This window comes from Mustela nigripes, chromosome 16 (genome assembly GCF_022355385.1).
Source record: "Mustela nigripes isolate SB6536 chromosome 16, MUSNIG.SB6536, whole genome shotgun sequence".
Taxonomy (NCBI): Eukaryota; Metazoa; Chordata; class Mammalia; order Carnivora; family Mustelidae; genus Mustela; species Mustela nigripes.
In genome coordinates this window covers 32,933,825-32,953,007 of record NC_081572.1, presented here as the reverse complement: position 1 = coordinate 32,953,007, position 19,183 = coordinate 32,933,825, and the positions used below count along the sequence as shown (strand labels likewise).

Genomic DNA, 19,183 nt, shown 5'->3' with positions numbered 1-19,183 from the left:
TGACTTTTATTTCCTTTTGTTGTCTGACTGCTGTGGCTAGGACTTCCAGTACCATGTTGAATAAAATTAGTAAGAGTAGATATCCCTGTCTTGTTCCTGACTACAGAGGAAAAGCTCTTAGTTTTTCCGCATTTAGGATGATATTAGCTATGAGTTTTTCATATATGGCTTTTATTTTATTTTATTTTTTTTTTTATTTTTTTTTTTTTTAAAGATTTTATTTATTTATTTGACAGAGAGAAATTACAAGTACACTGAGAGGCAGGCAGAGAGAGAGAGAGAAGGAAGCAGGCTCCCTGCTGAGCAGAGAGCCCGATGCGGGGCTCGATCCCAGGACCCCGAGATCATGACCTGAGCCGAAGGCAGCGGCTTAACCCACTGAGCCACCCAGGCGCCCCTGGCTTTTATTTTAATGTTGAGGGTTTTTATAATGTGTGGATGTTGTACTTTGTCTTTTCCCTATGCTTTTTTTGCATCTATTGAAATGATCATATGGTTCTTATCCTTTCTTTTATTAATGTGATGTAGCATGATTGTTTGATTTGCAAATATTGAACCTAGGACCTGTTCTTTTAAATTATCTTTTCTATACTTGACCTTTGGACTTATGCTGAGTTTCGTCAGTTTCCTCAGATTCCTGGAGCAGCACAACTACCTGTGTCATTAATGTTGGATTGTACCAGAGCAAATCTCTGGTTAGCCTCTCTCTACACTGAAAACTTTTAAGTTTAACAGCATACGGCGATTTCCATTCCCCCTGGATCTTCACTTCCTGTTTCCTTTCTAATGCCTCTTGTCCGTACTCTTGGAATAATTCTGAGTCTCCACACTTAAATTCCTTTATTTCCCCTTTCTCTCTGAATTCAGTTTTTATTAGAAGCTCTCTAAATAAAATCCTCTTTTTCCTAACTGTAGCCCAGATTGAAAATACTGGTTGCGACTTCTGGAATCTCAGGGATTTAGTGTATCAAACACTACCTCATTAAAGAAATTATTATGTTGTCTTAGGAATTACCCACCTTCATCTATTAAAAAAAAAAGTTAAAACACACACAATATTCTACCTTGTCTTAATCGATGATTACTTTTTAGAGAAAAGATTAATCTATGAAGTTTGTTCATTTGTCTGTAATTAAGTAATACCTGCTCCTAAAAGAAACACATGGGAGGTAATCTAGAGAGGACAACAGTTCATGCCAAGCCATAGGAAGCTTAAGTATTTCAGGAGTAAATGGTCAGGAATCATTTTAATCCAGCAAATGAAAATGGTTTCTTTGTAGGCAAGAAGTGATTTCTGTTTTGTCTGAGAAATAGCTACAAAGGCTGCCCATAAATATAATTGGGAATAGATAAAATAAACATGCTCATCACGAAGAAACTCAAATTGGAAAACAAGCATGAAACATAAATGCTGAATACAAGGGTACCGACCAAATTGTTTTTCTTACCAATATTTCCTAATGACTGCTGCACTAATGTTCAGCTTGATCTTTTAAAGTTCTGTTTGGGGATGAAAAAAGTTTCCATGCAGGTGAGATCACATTTAATGTAATTTTTTTTTTTTTTAAAGTAATCTCTAGGCCCAACGTGGAGCTTGAACTCACAACCCTGAGATCAAGAGTTCCATGCTCTTAGCCAGCCAGGTGCCCCACAAATTTGGAGTTTAATGGAATTTCAGCTGCATATTGTGACTGAGGTATAAATAAGTTAGGGCAGTTGGAGGGCAACTGCAATTACGTGTTAGAATAAAAGAAGTATTAAGCTTCAACAGTTAAGGTCAATTCTTTGTACCTGACTTCTGAGTACACAGGCACAGAAAGTTGTTACCTGAAATGGGTCCAGATGAAATACTTACAATACTATATTATTCATTTTAGAAAAATGTGTCTTAATTATATCAAAAAGCATTATTAATACAGGTCAGTTAAACCAACATGTAAATAACTACAGCAATCTATTTTTTTTTAAGATTGTATTTTTAAACCCCCATGTGGGGCTCAAACTTATAACCCTGAGATCAAGAGTCACATGCTCTACTGACTGAGCCAGCCAGACGCCCCTATAGCCACCTATTCTTTATCATTTACATTGATATTAGTGAGCCTTGATCTTAGTCCCCCTATAATGATAACTGAGGAAAACAGAGTAACCACTTACTTCAGTATGATAGAAGGCATTGGGATTTCAAAAAACTGTTCTCGAATGGGCACAAAGGGCAAGAGGCCAGTGAAGAAAAGGCCAAGAATGAGCAGAACACGTTGTAGACTGAAGAGGATAGGAATATCTGAATTCTAAAAGACACAAGCAATATTATGTTATTTTACAACTGCTCAAATAAAGAGGATGATTTCATATCCTCAAAATTTCCAAGACTGTATTGGACATTTGTTAAAAGTACTCCCTGAATTATCAACATCCATCTCCAAACCCACCACACTTAAAAATGGCAAGTCCCTGCCAAACGGATCAGGATCTGTCATGGAGCCCTATACTGTTAATTGATGATACTTGAGTTTCTGTATTCCCTATTCTCTGCTTGCTACACCACTTCTGTCTGTTGGTGATAGTGCTTATCATTAGAGAACCAAATGGAATAAGATAAAGAAATGAATAAATGAGGGGTGCCTGGGTGGCTCAGTGGGTTGAGCCTCTGCCTTTGGCTCAGGTCATGATCTCAGGGTCCTGGGATCGAGCCCCGCATCAGGGTCTCTGCTCGGCAGGGAGCCTGCTTCCTCCCCCTTCTCTCCCTCTGCCTGCTTCTCTGCCTACTTGTGATCTCTGTCTGTCAAATAAATAAATAAAATCTTGGGGAAAAAAAAAGAAATGAATAAATGAAATATTCAGTAACCTTACTCCCATTTAAAAAAATATTAACTAAAGATCAATATTTTTTCATATATATCCATATAGAGATATATAGGTGTTCTTATCTATAGATATAGTTATATATTAGTTAAGCAGGATATGATATTGATAAATCTATAGATAAAATATAAACACTGTTGCAAATCTGTCATCTTTCAACTATATTATGCATCAAATATAAATAGGATTTTGTAAGCTAGTCCAAGAATCTAGCCACCATTTTATTTATTTATTTATTTATTTTTAAAGATTTTATTTATTTATTTGACAGAGAGAGATCGCAAGTAGGCAGAGAGAAAGGAGGAAGCAGGCACCCTGCTGAGCAGAGAGCCCGATGTGGGACTCGATCCCAGGACTTTGAGATCATGACCTGAGCCGAAGGCAGCGGCTTAACCCACTGAGCCACCCAGGCGCCCCTCTAGCCATCATTTTAGATTTCTGTTGCAAAATGTGTTCAAGGTCCCAAAACCCTTAGAATGCAAGCCATATATATATATATATATATATATATATATATTCTCTTCATCTTGTAAAACTGAAATTCTGTGCTCAGTAAATTGCCCCTCATATCCCCGTCTCCCTAGCCCCTCCTATATTTGTCTTTAAAACAAACAGAAATTATGGTAAAGCTGATTTTTCTTTTTTTTAAAAAATATTTTATTTATTTATTTGAGAAAGAGCATGAGAGAGAGATCCTGAGCAGCAGGGAGGGGCAGAAGGAGAAGCAGGCTCCCTGCTGAACAGGGAGCTCGCCGTGGCACTCCATTCCAGGACCTGAGAGCATGACCTGAGCTAAAGGCAGACATTCAACAGCCTGAGCCACCCATGAGCCCTACAGTTGATTTTTTTCTATACAAAAGTAATATATTGAAAAAGTCATGCAGAAAAGTAATTTATTTTGAATATTACCTCTAAATTACCCACTTCTTTATTTATAAAATAAAAAATAAAAAAACAGAGTAAGTAAGTTTGAGGATTTCTTCTGCACCTATGTTCACATGCTGCTTTGTAACATTTTAGGCTAATTTATATACAGGTGTTTCAGCTGTAACACAATGTACAAGTCCCTGAAAAACCTGACTTCTGCAAATTCATGCACTAAGAATAACAGAGCTTATGGGAAAAACTGGCTTGGGGCCAACCCTCAAAACTTAAACAGCTTTGGACCCAGAGAACTAAAAACAGTAACCGGTACTTCTGGAAAGCCATGGCAGGCTGCCCGGGGTGGGAGAGGGTAGGGTTTGGTATGCTGACCCACCACTGACTGACATAACAGCCGGGGCCACTCCATATCTTCTAAAGTAGAACATCTGGGAATCTTGCCATTGACAAGTTGGATGGACTTGGTATTATACTAATGAAATAAGGCAGACAGAGAAAGACAAATGCCATAGTGATTTCCCTTATGTGTGGAATCTAAAAAGCAAAACAAACAAAAAGCAGAGACTGACCCATAATTACAGAAAACAAACTGATGGTTGCCATATGGGAGGGGAGAGGGGGAGTGGGTGAAGGGGGGTGAGAGACACAGGCTTCCAGGTATGGAATGAATAGGTCGTGGGGGTAAAAAAGGGACAGCATAGGGAATGCAGTCAATGGTGTCATAATACTGTTTGTTATATGATGACTGGTGCTAGCTACACTTGTGAGTACAGCATAAATATAGATTTGTGGAATCACTAGTATCACATGGTGTTTCAATTATACTTGAATAAATAGAATTTATGAAATGGCACCCAGGCATTTGTATTTTTTTGAGACTTTTCAGGTGATTCCAACACACAGCCAAGGTTAAGAACTACTCCATTGAGTAAGCGTGAATTAAAAGTCATTACGTGGGACTAAGGGCCCCATGTTTTCCCCTCCCCACTGTGTGCCCCATTTTTCTTTTTATACATTTTTTAAAAATTTAAATTCAGTTAGCCAAGTTATCTTTGTATTTTTAGTTTCTAGCATTTGGGAATTAAAGGGCTAATGTAGAATTCTTATAAATCATACTTCTAGAATTATAAAAGATGCATGACTTAATTATATGACATATTCATTATATGAATAACAAATATGATTGAGACATTTTTACTGCGATGTTCAAATATTACTGCTGGAACTTTTGGGAGTTTTTAAATTGTAAAATGACAAAAAGCCAGAGTCTTGAAGAAAAATATGTGAATCAAGGGAAAAGTTCTCTGATTCTGGGTCAAAAGTGGACTTTTTATTTTGAAACACTAGAGTCACAAAAACTTGTAAAAACAGAGTCCTATGAATCCTTAACCTAAGTTTCTCCAAATGGTAACCATCCAATGAATGAAGAGAGTGGCTGTACTATTTTACATTCTCACGAGCAAGCTGGAGAGATGCGGCTTCTCCTCATCTTCTCCTGCATTTGCTGTTATCACTATTTTTTATTTTTTAAAAACATTTGAGTTACGTAAAGCAACCAGCAGGCGACAAGACCTCCAGTATAGTCACTGTTGTTGTAACTGTCATACATCAAAACCAGAACTTGACACTGGTTTATCGCTGGGGTTTTTTGTTGCTGTTTTCCCCTTTTTTTCTTTTCTTTAACTCCCTCCTGGCCCAGCATATCACTGTTAATTAGACTATAGACATTACTCAGTTTCACTTTTAAAAATCTGCATTCATTTGTGCATGTGTTTGGGTTAATGCAGTTTTTTTTTTTTTTTTAAAGATTTTATTTATTTATTTGAAAGAGAGCAAGAGAGGGATCACAAGGGACAGGGAGAGGGAGAAGCAGACTCCCCACTGAGTGGGTAGCCTGATGCAGGTCTCAATCCTGGGAACCCAAGATCATGACCTGAGCCAACGGCAAATGCTTACCCAACTGAGCCACCCAGGCACCCTGGTTTAGTGCAGTTTTAACAGTGTATCAATTTCTTTAACCACCACCACAAACAAGATACAGAACAGTTCCATCACACACAAGAACTCCCTCCTACACCTTTTGGTATTTGCCTTCACTCTCTACCCGACCCCCAGTCTCTATCCCCTGGCAGCCACTTATCTGCTCTTCAATGTGTACAGTTTTGAGAAAGTTACATAAATGGAATCATATAGTATGTAACCTTTTTGTTTTTTGGTTTTTCTTCTTTAAGTTTTTTTTTTTCTTTTTAAAAAAATTCCAGTTAGTTAACATACAGTGTTATATTAGTTTCAGGTATATAATATAGAGATTCCAGGGTGCCTGGGTAGTTCAGTCTTTAAGCATCTGCCTTCTGCTCAGGTCATGAACCCAGGGTCCTGGGATGGAGTCCTGCATCAGGCTCCCTGTTCAGTGGGAAGCCTGCTTCTCCCTCTCCCACTCCCCTTGCTTGTGTTACTTCTCTCGCTATGTCTCTGTCAAATAAATAAATAAAATCTTTAAATCATCATCATCATCATCATCATCATATAGAGATTGCAGTATGTAATCTTTTGAGGGTTTTTTTTTTTTTTTTTTGAGGTTTATTTTTTTTCACCAAGCAAAATGTCTTTGAGTCTTAGGACAGCCCAAGTTGTTACAGGTATCAATAGCTCATTTCCTTTCATCACTGAATAGTATTGTATCATGTGGATATGTCAGTTTGTTCAGTCATCCACCTGTTGAAGGGCATTTTGGTTGGTTTCCAGTATTTTGCTCTAATAAACAAAGCTGCTATTAACATTCATATACAGGTTTTTATGTGCATACGTTTTCATTTTTCTGAGGTATATGCCCAAGAGTGAGACTGCTGGTTAATATGGGAAGTGTATGTTTAGTCTGGTAAGAAACCACCCAATGAATGAAGAGAGTGGCTGTACTATTTTACATTCTCACGAGCAAGCTGGAGAGATGCAGCTTCTCCTCATCTTCTCCTGCATTTGCTGTTATCACTATTTTTTATTTTTTAAAAACATTTGAGTTATGTAAAGCAACCAGCAGGCGACAAGACCTTCAGTACAGTCACTTTTAATGACACGTGAAAATACCATTAGACAACAATTACTTAGGGAAAAGTATTAGCGCTAATTCTTAGCAATCTGAAACCATCCTTCCCAATGACCACTGTTTTCTTCTTTTGTACACAAGCAACCTTGGAATCTCAGAGAGCCTATGGCACATACATAAAAATTACCTGCTTTAATGAGGGCTTTAACTGTACTTTAATTATAATGGTGCCAATTCTGGATCTGTATTTTTGCCTTCTTTGCTAGGAAGGAAGGCCTTCCCAAAAGAAATATTTGTATTTTGAATTACTGTTTGTGTCACAGTATTTCTTCTGCCCTATCACCACTAGTACTTGTATTCTGAGAGTCTTTCATGCTTAAGGTTTTTTTACATTTTGAATTTCATATTCTCCTAGCTATATTTGCTATAGTATATAAGCCATACTTATAATACGTATAGTATATAGCTAAACTTGCTTAGAGAGGCTTAGCATACCATGTCAAAATATATCAAATTGGAGCACCTGGGTGGCTCAGTGGTTTAAGCCTCTGCCTTCGCTCAGGTCATGATCTCGGGGTCCTGTGATCAAGCCCCGCATCAGGCTCTCTGCTCATCGGGGAGACTGCCTCCCCCTCTCTTCTCTCTGCCTGCCTCTCTGCCTACTTGTGATCTCTCTCTCTCTGTCAAGTAAATGGATAAAATCTTAAAAAAAAATAGAAAAGAAAAATGAATAGAAAATTATCAGAAACTAGAATAAAAATTCATTTAAAAAATATATCGGTTGGGGCGCCTGGGTGGCTCAGTGGGTTGAGCCGCTGCCTTCGACTCAGGTCATGATCTCGGGGTCCTGGGATCGAGTCCCGCATCGGGCTCTCTGCTCAGAGGGGAGCCTACTTCTCTCTCTCTCTGCCTGCCTCTCTGTCTACTTGTGATCTCTCTCTGTCAAATAAATAAATAAAATCTTAAAAAAATATATATATATCGGGATGCCTGGGTGGCTCAAATGGTTAAGTGTCTGCCTTCAGCTCGGGTCATGGTCCCAGGGTCCTAGGATTGAGTCCCGCATCGGGCTCTCTGCTCAGCGGAGTCTGCTTCTCCCTCTCCCTCTGCCTCTCCCCCTGCTTGTGTGCTCTCTCTGTCTCAAATGAATAACTAAAATATCTTAAAAAAATTTTTTTTAAGTATATCAAATTAACTTTTTATAGATATATTTTCTTCATTTCAGTGGGTAGATGGCCCTACTTTTATATACCACCTGATAACTATGATCCTGGCTTAATTTGATTAGTTCTGATTGGGAGGTAGGGAACAGAGAAGCTTGAACTCTAGAGTCGAAGGACTAAAATCTTTTCCTCAATTTAAAATTACACAAAAATTTCTATAACCTAACAAAAAACAGACATTAAAAAACAGGAATAATATTTTGTTTCATAATGTACATAATAAAATGTTGGCAAACGATTAATATTAGCATGTGAAAATAAGAATTCTGTAAGCCAGCCCCAAGTACTTGATTTCTTTTCTTTTTATTTATTTTCTTTAGAGATTTTATTTGACAGAGAGATAACAAGCAGGGGGAGTAGCAGGCAGGGGGAGAAAGAAAAGCAGGCTCCCCTCAGAGTGGGGGGAGCCCAATGTGGGACTCGGACCCTGGGATCATGATCTGAGCTGAAGACAGTTGCTAAACCAACTGAGCTCCCCAGGCACCCCCAAGAACATGATTTCTATTAAACCCATTACCTCTGGGCGCCTAGGTGGCTCAGTGGGTTATGCCTCTGCCTTCAGCTCAGGTGATGATCTCAGGGTCCTGGGATCGAGCCCCACATCGGGCTCTCTGCTCAGCAGGGAGCCTGCTTCCCCCCCTCTCTCTGCCTGCCTCTCTGCCTATTTGTGATCTCTCTCTCTGTCAAATAAGTAAAATCTTAAAAAAAAAAAATCCAATACCTCTATTACTAAACTTCTGGTTAGGTGCTTCCACCCAGTACCATCTGTCTTTATATCAAGGCTTTGAAATAAGATACTTTTAAAAATTATTACTGTGAAAAAAAAATTATTACTGTGGTGACATTTATAGATATACAACAACAGGAAGAAAGATCATTCTGTATCATTTTGGAAGCTTACCTCTCTGTAGCACTTTTCTACGATTTCATAACTGGCATTACCCCACACCGTTATGTGTTCTCGTCTGTATTGCTTCACCAACTCTGAAACCTGCATGTGAAAAATGCAAAAGTTTATGCATATGCCTACTGGGAAATCCGCTTATGTTACTTCACTTAAAAAATGGATTACAACTGACTATCTGCCAGTGAATAATATCAACTTTGGGAAGAACTGATATGTGAATTCAGATTATTTTATAAAATATAAGCAATTACATACATCTTACCATTCTGTGATTTATCTAATAGAATGCAACTATTTAGTCATTTGATATAAACTAACTGCAAGGGAAGCAAGTAAATTTGAAGAAGTTAATTATACCCATGCCAGAACAACGGGTTCACAGGAGCTCAGTTTTATCTGGGACAGGACAGCTTGCTCTGAAAATAGACCTTCCAACAGTAAAGTGGTATTTTCTCCCAGGGCATTATTTAAAACAATATGGATCCCTAGAGTATCACATTTCCTTGAACGTTATCAGTTTATGAAGTCACTTACTGTAGCCTTACTTAGTTTGTGAAATCTGATAGAACACAGCCAGAGGAGGGACTGGCTCACATACCTTTTTTATCAGCACATTGTTGTTGACCTTGATATCGATGTTAATGGGAGTGTTAGGAAAAGCCTCAAAAACTTCCTTCAGTAATGGAATTCGGTTATCTTTTCCTTCACATTGGCATGCTGAGAAAGCAAGATTTGTAAAAGTATTTTTAAAAGATAACATTCCATTTTTTTGAGGATTGGGAGAAAAAAAGATAAAGTACTGTTTTCACAATAGGATGTATTTATATAGGACATGTACAAAAGGATGAAAAGTAAGAAAAAGAGGAAAATCATCTAAAATTCAACAACTTAGACATAACCATTGTGATCATTTAGTATACTTTCTCTAGTATTTTTTTCCAATGCATAATTTAATAGTTACAGTGTAGCTATAGATCTTAACCTGATCTTTTTACAGAAGTAAAAAAGAAATAATGCATATTAATACACTTAGAATTTAGAATTATGATTTAAAGTTTTTTTTCATTAAACTTTTTGAGATTCATTTGGAGTTATAAGAAAAATACAGAGATTTATGCACCTTTTACCCAGATTCCCTGATAACCTCTTGTAAAACTATAGTACAATATCATAACCATGACATTGATATTATTATAATCCACCAATCTTATTCTTTTTTTTTTTTAATATTTTATTTATTTATTTGACAGAGAGAAATCACAAGTAGATGGAGAGGCAGGCAGAGAGAGAGAGAGAGAGGGAAGCGGGCTCTCTGCTCAGCAGGGAGCCCGATGCGGGACTCGATCCCAGGACCCTGAGATCATGACCTGAGCCGAAGGCAGCGGCTTAACCCACTGAGCCACCCAGGCGCCCCACCAATCTTATTCTATAATTATTTTAAATGGTTTTAAAATGCTCCATTATGCGACAATTTAATTATTTTAATTTAACCATTCCCCCAGAAAGGTAACAGAGTTTGCCATTCCAAAATACGCCACTTTGGCATAAGGATTATTTTTAACTAAAGACAACTGAGATGAAGCAGATACAAAAGAAGCCCTCTGCCCTTTCCCATTTGCTGAGAAACAGGACTTAAATTTGTACAGAACATAAATCACCAACTTTAGGCCCTTATCAGCACCACAGAATGCTGCATAACAAACTATTGACTAACCTTTATCTTCCATTATTCACCCATATACTTAACCTTCCCACAATTTGCTACCCTAAAAATTCAAAATCCTTATTTGTCTTGTCAATTCTCTGAAAATGTATTGGATATTTTTGTTAAGATGCTAGGAGCACCTGTGTGGCTCAGCGGGTTAATCGGTTAACTGTTTGCTTTGGGCTCAGGTCATGATCCCAGTGTCCTGGGATAGAGCCCTGCCTCAGGCTCCCTGCTAAGCACCCCACTCCCCCTGCTTGTGCTCTCTCCTCTCTCAATCTCTCTCTCTGTCAGTTAAATAAATAAAATCTTAAAAAAAAAAAAAAAAGATGCTATATAAACTCAAGTTCTAGCCAGCCTTTGAGTTACTCATCCCTGAGTTTCTGCCATGATAAGTATATTAATAAATTTGTTTTTTTGTCTTGTTAATCTCTTTTGTTACAAATCCTTCTAGAGGGTAGGAGAGAAAAAAGGTCCCCTACATTCTACTAGTGGATACTGAGGTTGTTTGGGAAGTTGTACTATAATATCACTATTGAAAATTTTCAGAGATTGAGAATATGTATGTTAGGACAAGGGAAATACATGCTAATTCAGGAATGTGTTAAAGAATTGTATCAGTGTAGCTATTCAAAGAAAACTGAGTCAAAAAAAAATTAGAAGAGGATTTTTAAACACTTTTTTACCTTTCCTGACAGTTATTTTCTTTGTTCTTTCCCTAATCTCTTTTGCCTTGAATCATTTACATAATATATATATGCATGCTATATAAGTATCATAAAATTTGTCCTTCCATCCAAAACTTCGATCGCACTTCTATACGAGTAACAAAATGATAACAGATCCTTTATTTCATCTTCATTGTACAAAGTGTACCAATGAAGTAAATTAAATCCATGTCAAAAAATTATTTTTAGTAAAGGCTCATATGAAAAAGGAGCATGTAAATGAGGGAAAAAAGGAAAAATGGATTACTGTTTTGTCTGTTCTATATTCCATTCCTATTGCCTTTTTACTACCCTTTGTAATTCAGATGGGCTCTGGATCACTTGACCAAACACTCCATCATTTGGCTCTGTCTCCTCGGCCCCAAAGAGAACACATGGACCTTAAGCATAACACTGTGAACGTGAGAAGAGGTCTTCTGAAATCCTCAGCAGAATGCATCATGTACTTTTGATGTTGGCAGAGTCCATCTTTATGTGTAGAAGGTGTGCCTGAGAACAAAGCTAACAAAAATGAAACCAGACCAAGAAACCGAGATACAGACTAATTACTGCTTAAGCAATATGTTCAATGTCTGAAGGTATAGAACCTCTAAGCTTTTTAGTTAGGAGAACCAAATTCTTTTTTTTTTAACCATATTCTTTTAAAAATTTCTTTTGAACTATCTTGATGTGGATTTCTAGCACTTATAATAACCGAGTTTAGAGTTTACCAAATTGAATGGTAAAAATTCTGTTAATATATAAAAATTTAGCTTGTATTTACCTACCCAGAACCCCTTCTTCCCTTGGAATACTGCATCTCCTTTATTCCATGTTGTTTTGATTGGGTTCTCAAAAACAGGACCCACTCCCCCTTTGTTCTCATGGGCAAGAGTATGACCTAGGTCTGGTTTATCATAATAGCCTATTTCTTTGTCCACAGTGACTATCTCAAGGATGGACACATGAGCCATGCCAGGCCAATCAGTGTCTTTCTCTAGAACTTTCCCCTGAAGCTCAAAGGGAGGATTGCTTTTTTTGTTGCTGTTTTTTAAAGATTTTATTTATTTATTTATTTGATAGACAGAGATCACAAGTAGGCAGAGAAGCAGGCAGAGAGAGAGGAGGAAGCAGGCTCACTGCTGAGCAGAGAGCTGGATGCGGGGCTCGATCCCAGGACCCTGGGATCATGACCTGAGCCGAAGGCAGAGGCTTTAACCACTGAGCCATCCAGGTACCCCGAGGATTGCTTTTTACCATTGGGTCAATGTGTGGGCAAGATATGAATGAATTGTCAGTGATTATGTTCCCTGCCTCAAGGACAAAATCCATCTACACTGGAAGAAGGTAAGACCCAAGATAAGCAGAACCATAGAATGACTCGACAAGTCCCCTTTGTGCCCTGGGATTCAATAATGTTTAACATCAAATCCACCACTATTATAGACAGTTAATGATAAAATAAATCTCTGTTGTTTCTTTTTTCCCTTAAGCTGGTGTAAACTCATTTCTTTTATGATCTAAAAGGTCTGCACTGTTTCAGATGGTAGCCATTAGCCACATAGGGCTATTTAGATTAAAATTAAATAAAACTAAAAATTCAGTCCCTGCGGTGGACTAGCCACATTTTAAGTGCTCAACAGTCACATGTGATTATTGGCTACTGTAACTGACAGTGCAAATACAGAACATTTCTACCACCACACTCCATTTAAACAGTGCTATTTTAGTTAAGTCAAAATTTTGTTAGCTTGTTAAGTGTGGAAAAATTAGTTTGGCAGTCGAAAGAATTGCCACGGGTGATAGCTATTCACAACCAGGTTAAGATGTTTGCAAGGATCAACTTAGAAAAAAGTCAAACAGATAAAACTAACGTTGGAACATTATACGAGAAGAAGAAGGTTGCATCTAATAGTGGGAGAAACAAGGAAATTAAAGTTATGTTAATAACTCAGAAAAAAAAAAAAGCCCATTCTAAAAGTGATGTTAAGATATATACAATAGTGGGGCGCCTGGGTGGCTCAGTGGGTTAGGCCGCTGCCTTCGGCTCAGGTCATGATCTCAGGGTCCTGGGATCGGGTCCCGCATCGGGTTCTCTGCTCAGTGGGGAGCCTGCTTCCTCCTATCTCTGCCTGTCTCTCTGCCTACTTGTGATCTCTCTCTCTGTCAAATAAATAAATAAAATCTTAAAAAAAAAAAAAAAAAGATATATACAATAGATGCCTCAGCCAGCAAGAGTGTAGAAAATGAGCCGGGGAAAGAAGTTTGTCTCCAGTATAGTTCTGGGCAGAAGAGAACCACCTAGGAAATACTACAGAAAGAGAGAGAGGAAAACAAGAGTGACAGGCAAAACAAAAAAAGAACAGAGTGATAGTGCCGTAAGATGTGCTGGGTGATGGAATGAGTGAAATGGCCTCTAAAAACATGCTGGAACTTGAAAACTGACCATTCTGACCAACTCTAGATTACCCAAATTATGTATCTTTCATGAAAAAAAGGCTATTTTCAAGGAAGCAGGATAGGTAATAACAAACCCTTTGGCTAACACCTTTTTATATTCTTTCTTTATATTTATTTTTTAATGTAGCCTGTGGCACATCAAAGCACCTTAAAAAAAAATTACTTCTTCAGTAAAATTATGAACCACCAAGAAAGCAAGAGGCCTAAAATCTGTATTCCTCTGAGAGTTGGTAGTCTCTCTCTCTCTCTACAGTACTTAAAAGTAAGCAACAGTTCGTTCTGAGCAGGGGAGTAAGACCAAACAAACAAAAAAGGAGGAGGGACAACTATCTGCCTGAGTCAAGTTTTTATAATACAGTATCTTAGCCTATTTCAAATGCAGTAAACTTCACATTTGAGGCAGAGTCTTAAGTTAATTGTGATGAACTGAATGCAATATGAACAAAAAATTAATTCTTTTTATAGGTGTCTAAAGCTTGAGAGTACATGGCAGTGCTATTAATGAGGCATATAAAGAGACTCTTTAGGGGAGCCTGGCTGGCTCAGACAGTAGAGCATGTGACTCTAGATCTCAGGGTCATGAGTTCAAGCCCCATGTTGGGCAAGGAGCCTACTTAATTTAAAAAAAAAAAAAAGAGAGAGAGAAAGACTCTTTGGAAGGAGAAGCAGCGTGGCACAGCTGAACACTGGCCTGGTTAGAAGGAGACCTAATTTCAAGTCCTAGCTCTGTCATTTATTTGCTGTATGACCTTAATCAAGTTAATTTACATCTTTAGGCCTCAGTTTCCTTATCTAAAACAGGAAGAAATAGAATTATATGGTCTCAAAGGTCATTGCATATTCATAAATTTTATGACTTTATGACAAAAGGTATATAAATAAAAACTTCAAAAAAGGAAGTATAAAATCTGGAAAAGAATTAGAATAAATTTCTTCCTCAAAGAAACTTTTTAATCTTTGTGAGGCTCTGGCTTTGCTCTGCAAGGGGAAAAATTAAACAAAATAGAATGAAACCCCCCCCAAATAAAAAAGAACCTTGACTTATGAAGTATTTTAACTTTCACAAATCCATAATTGACATAAATATATAATAGCTTGGCAAATATAATCCTGTTAATCACAAGAATGAAAAAAATGTTTCTGCAAACCAACACAGCTTAATGATACTTATCTGAAAAGTAACATCAAACAATGTTTAGATCTAAACATCCTTTAGAAATAGCTAATTTAAACAATTTTCTGATTCTTATTTGGCTTTCTTATATTTTCCAGTCAAGGAGAAATTATAAATTTTAAACCTAGTACACAGAGCAGTTAACAGTTCTTTAGGTCTTGACATTTAACCAAGGTTTTAACCATATTCAAAGCATACCACACCAAGGTCCATAACATGTAACATCTTGTAGTTTTACTAAGTTACAATTTGAATCATTCAAAACACGAGGCTGAATTGCGACAGCGTGGGGCTCTACCTGCTTAGCAACCTGCATCTCCAGCTGATGTATTTTCCATCCTAACATGTTCCATTCTAACAAATCCAAAAAACTGGGCCAAGGAACATGTTCCTTTGTGAGAAATATTCCTTCACAAGACAGAAAACTGCTATGCTGATGATTAAAAAGTGATGGTGACCAGGAAATGGGTGGTTTATCTGAGTAATAGAATTCTCTCTAATAATTTAAGATAGGGAGCAGTGAAATGACATAAAATCAAATGGTATAGAATCAGTAAGGATCTGAAAGGGGGTTTTTTCAGTATCTTTTCATTTTTTTTAACTTATGATGGATTATTACTACAAATTATAGTAATCATCTAGAATTTGAAGCTTCAGAAGTGCAAAGTAGCCCTAATAATATCTGGGTTTCTTGTAATTAGTATTCAGGCTTAAATTAACTGCACATAAATTTAAATAGAGCAAGCCAGTGAAATCTCTAGCCTTCATCTCAGGGTCAAGATTTCAGATTTGTAGGTCTGAGAGAGTAAGTATTGAGGGCAGTACTTTTAGCTGGAACTTACTATCAGAAGAAAACACACATGTATATCTAATTCTCAGTGTAAATGAATACACTTTAATGTAAATATGTAAGCTACAAATGGGAAATATTACCTCTTTGAAATGTGACATCCAGTTTGCCAAGGTAAGGTGGGAGTTCCTTTAAAAGATATGATTAAAAAAAGTTAGCTCTCAAGAATTTAAAAATATTTTAGTGTCTTACATTGAGACAAAGATTTTCTTCTTCAAAAAATAAAAGAAAAAAAATTACCTATGTTTACATAGGGCACACTTTAGCTGAACATCCCGAACAGCAAATTAACCAGGTAATTACTTACTTTCACAACTTACAAGAAAAGAAATCTGTACTATTTAATGTGGACCTTTTCTCAATAATAAATATTTAGTGGCGCCTGGGTGCTCAGTCGTTAAGCATCTCCTTCGGCTCAGGTCATGATCCCAGGGTCCTAGTATCAAGCCCTGCATTGGGCTCCCTGCTCAGCAGAGAGCCCGCTTCTCCCTCTCTCACTCTCCCTGCTTGTGTTCCCTCTCTCACTGTGTGTCTCTCTCTCTCAAATAAATAAAATCTTTAAAATAATAATAATAAATTTCAATATCTCAGGAGACAAGTGTCAAGAATAGACAATTTTTAAAAATGACTAACATACAGAAAAATCTTTAACTCACAAATAATCGAATAAATACTAACTGAAACTTTAAATTTAGGAAATTTTTGTTATAGTTTAATACCCTATAATGGTAAGGGTACAGCAAAATGGGAATTCCTCTAATACCACATTCTAGCACTTTTAAAGAAATTTTTACTTTATTTTATCTTTAAGTAATCTCTGAGACCAATGTGGGTCTTGAACTCACAACCTTGAGATCAAGAGTTGCATGCTCTACCAACTGAGCCAGCCAGGTGCCCTAGATTTTGGAACTCTTAAACACTTTAAGAAAGCAAGCTGGACAGGTGCCTGGGTGGCTCAGTTGGTTAGGCCGCTGCCTTTGGCTCAGGTCATGATCTCAGGGTCCTGGGATCAAGTCCTGCATCAGGCTCTCTGCTCAGCTTCCCTCTCTCTCTCTGCCTGCCTCTCTGCCTACTTGTGATCTCTCTCTGTAAAATAAATAAATAAAATCTTAAAGAAAGAAAGAAAGCTGGCAATAACAATTATCTTTTCTTTTTTTTTTTAAGATTTCATTTATTTAGTTGACAAACTGAGTTCAGAAGTAGGCAGAGAGGCAGGCAGAGAAAGAGTGGGAAGCAGGCTCCCCACTGAGCAGAGAGCCTGATGCGGGGCTCGAACCCAGGACCCTGAGATCATGACTTGAGCCAAAGGCAGAGGCTTACCCACTGAGCCACCAAGGCACCCCAACAATTTTCAATATAAAGAAACTAAAATATTCCCAATCTTTTACCCAATAATTTCCCTGCTGGGAGTTTATTTAGGGAAATAATTTTAAAAACAGAGATAACTGGTGCTTGCTTTGGCACCACGTATACTAAAAAAAGAGATAATTTTATTTTTATATAGACACTTTCAATAAATATAAATATATTTATATACATGTCTTCATAAATATATATCTTTTAAAAACTCTATATAAAGCATATAAATATAGAGAAACCTTTATCTTTACACATGAAGGTGTTCAGTGCAGTGTTATCTCTAATGGTGAAAACGTAAAACTAATTTAAATGCCAAACAACAGAGAAAGAATGGTTAAAAATTCCTCTATATCCACTCAATGGAATAATTGCAGTCACTTGAAATGTTTATGAAAAATAAGCATGGGATCTGAAAGGGCTAAATGCCACCAATTCCAAATACATGACATTCTGGAAAAGGTAAAACTATGGAGACAATAAAAAGATCAGTGGTTGCCAGGGGTTAGGTTGGGGGGGAGGATGAACAGGCAGAACACAGGATTTTTAGGGCAGTAAAACTATTATGTACGACACTACAATAGTTGATACACCATTATACGATAAAACCGACATGTCATCCTATGTTAAGAATAAACCTTAATGTTAACTATGGATTTTGAGGTGATAATGAGCGTCACTGTAGGTTCATAGATTGTACCAAATATACCACTCTGGTTAAGGATGTTGAAGGAAGAGTGGGGGGCCTAGACCTGTGCAGGGTCAGAAGCTATGTGGGAACTCTGTACTTTCTGCTCAATTCCACTGTGAACCAATAACTGCTCTAAAAACTAAAGTCTATTAAAAAAAAAAAGAAAAAGAAAAAGCGGGAAGCCTGGGTGGCTCAGGTGGTTGAGCATCTCATTCTTGGTTTCGGCTCAGGTCATGATCTCAGGGTCCTGGGATCAAGCCCCATGTTGGATCCACAGGGAGTCTGCTTGAGGATTCACTCTTCCTCTACCCCTCTCCCTGCTTTCACTCTCTCTCTAAAATAAATAAATCTTAAAAAAAAAAAAAAAAGAAAAGGGGCGCGTGGGTAGCTCAGTGAGTTGAAGCCTCTGCCTTCGGCTCAGGTCAAGATCTCGGGGTCCTGGATCGAGCCCCATGTCGGGCTCTCTGCTCAGCGGGGAGCCTGCTTCCTCCTCTCTCTCTTTCTCTCTACCTGCCTCTCTGCCTACTTGTGACCTCTATCTGTCAAATAAATAAATAAATAAATAAATAAATAAATAAATAAATAAATCTTTATAAAAAAAAAAGAAAAGAAAGAAAAGCCTGCGGTGTCTGGGTGGCTCAATCATTAAGTGTCTGCCTTCACCTCAGGTCATGGTCCCAGGGTCCTGGGATTGAGCACTGCTGAGCAGGAAGACTGCTTCTCCCTCTCACCCTCCCCCTGCCTGTGTTCCCTCTCTTGCTGTCTCTCTCTCTGTCAAATAAATAAATAAAATATTTTTAAAAAAATTAACTTTAAAAAAAATAAATTTTTAAAAAAGCATGGAAAAATGTGTATCATGCCATAATGTTAAAGTGTTCAAAAACACAATATCTATAATATACAGTAGGACCACTACCAGGCAAAGAACATACAGGGTATACATACAGATGGTATTGTTAATATAAGTTTACTTTATGTGGTAAAATAAAGCATTATTTTCCATCCACTTATCAGTCTCTAATATAATGGCAAGTAAACTACTAAAAATCAGATTTCCTATTCTTGAAGACTAAAACTAATTCATACATTCAATCTGAACCAAATAAATTGTAGTATACGTCAAGCAAGTTGAAATCCAGTAGTTTCACATTTGAGGACTTTGGTAATCTTGTTAAAATACTTATAAAAATAACTCTCCAAAGATGTATCCACAGATTTCTGTAGTGAGTATAAATCCTCCCTGGAAGTTAGAATAGTTTTTATCATTTCCTCTGGCATTCATTATTTAATCACTATCATTTACTGAGGCACTATCTGGCA

At 37.3% G+C, this 19,183-nt stretch overlaps 1 protein-coding gene and 1 long non-coding RNA gene across 5 annotated transcripts in view; one reads left to right on the top strand and one right to left on the bottom strand.

Annotated features, from left to right (window-relative positions):
* LOC132004299 (uncharacterized) overlaps positions 1 to 19,183 on the top strand; it is a 129,505-nt gene that overhangs the window by 45,968 nt on the left and 64,354 nt on the right. The window lies entirely within an intron of this gene.
* The window catches only part of GDPD1 (glycerophosphodiester phosphodiesterase domain containing 1), a 56,632-nt gene that overhangs the window by 6,249 nt on the left and 31,200 nt on the right, over positions 1 to 19,183 (bottom strand). The window contains exons 4-7 of the mRNA XM_059380583.1: positions 15,900 to 15,945; positions 9,519 to 9,637; positions 8,915 to 9,004; positions 2,158 to 2,291 (exon numbers count right to left, since the gene is read on the bottom strand). Coding sequence (XP_059236566.1) covers positions 2,158 to 2,291; positions 8,915 to 9,004; positions 9,519 to 9,637; positions 15,900 to 15,945 — 389 coding nt within the window. The remainder of the gene's footprint in view (positions 1 to 2,157; positions 2,292 to 8,914; positions 9,005 to 9,518; positions 9,638 to 15,899; positions 15,946 to 19,183) is intronic.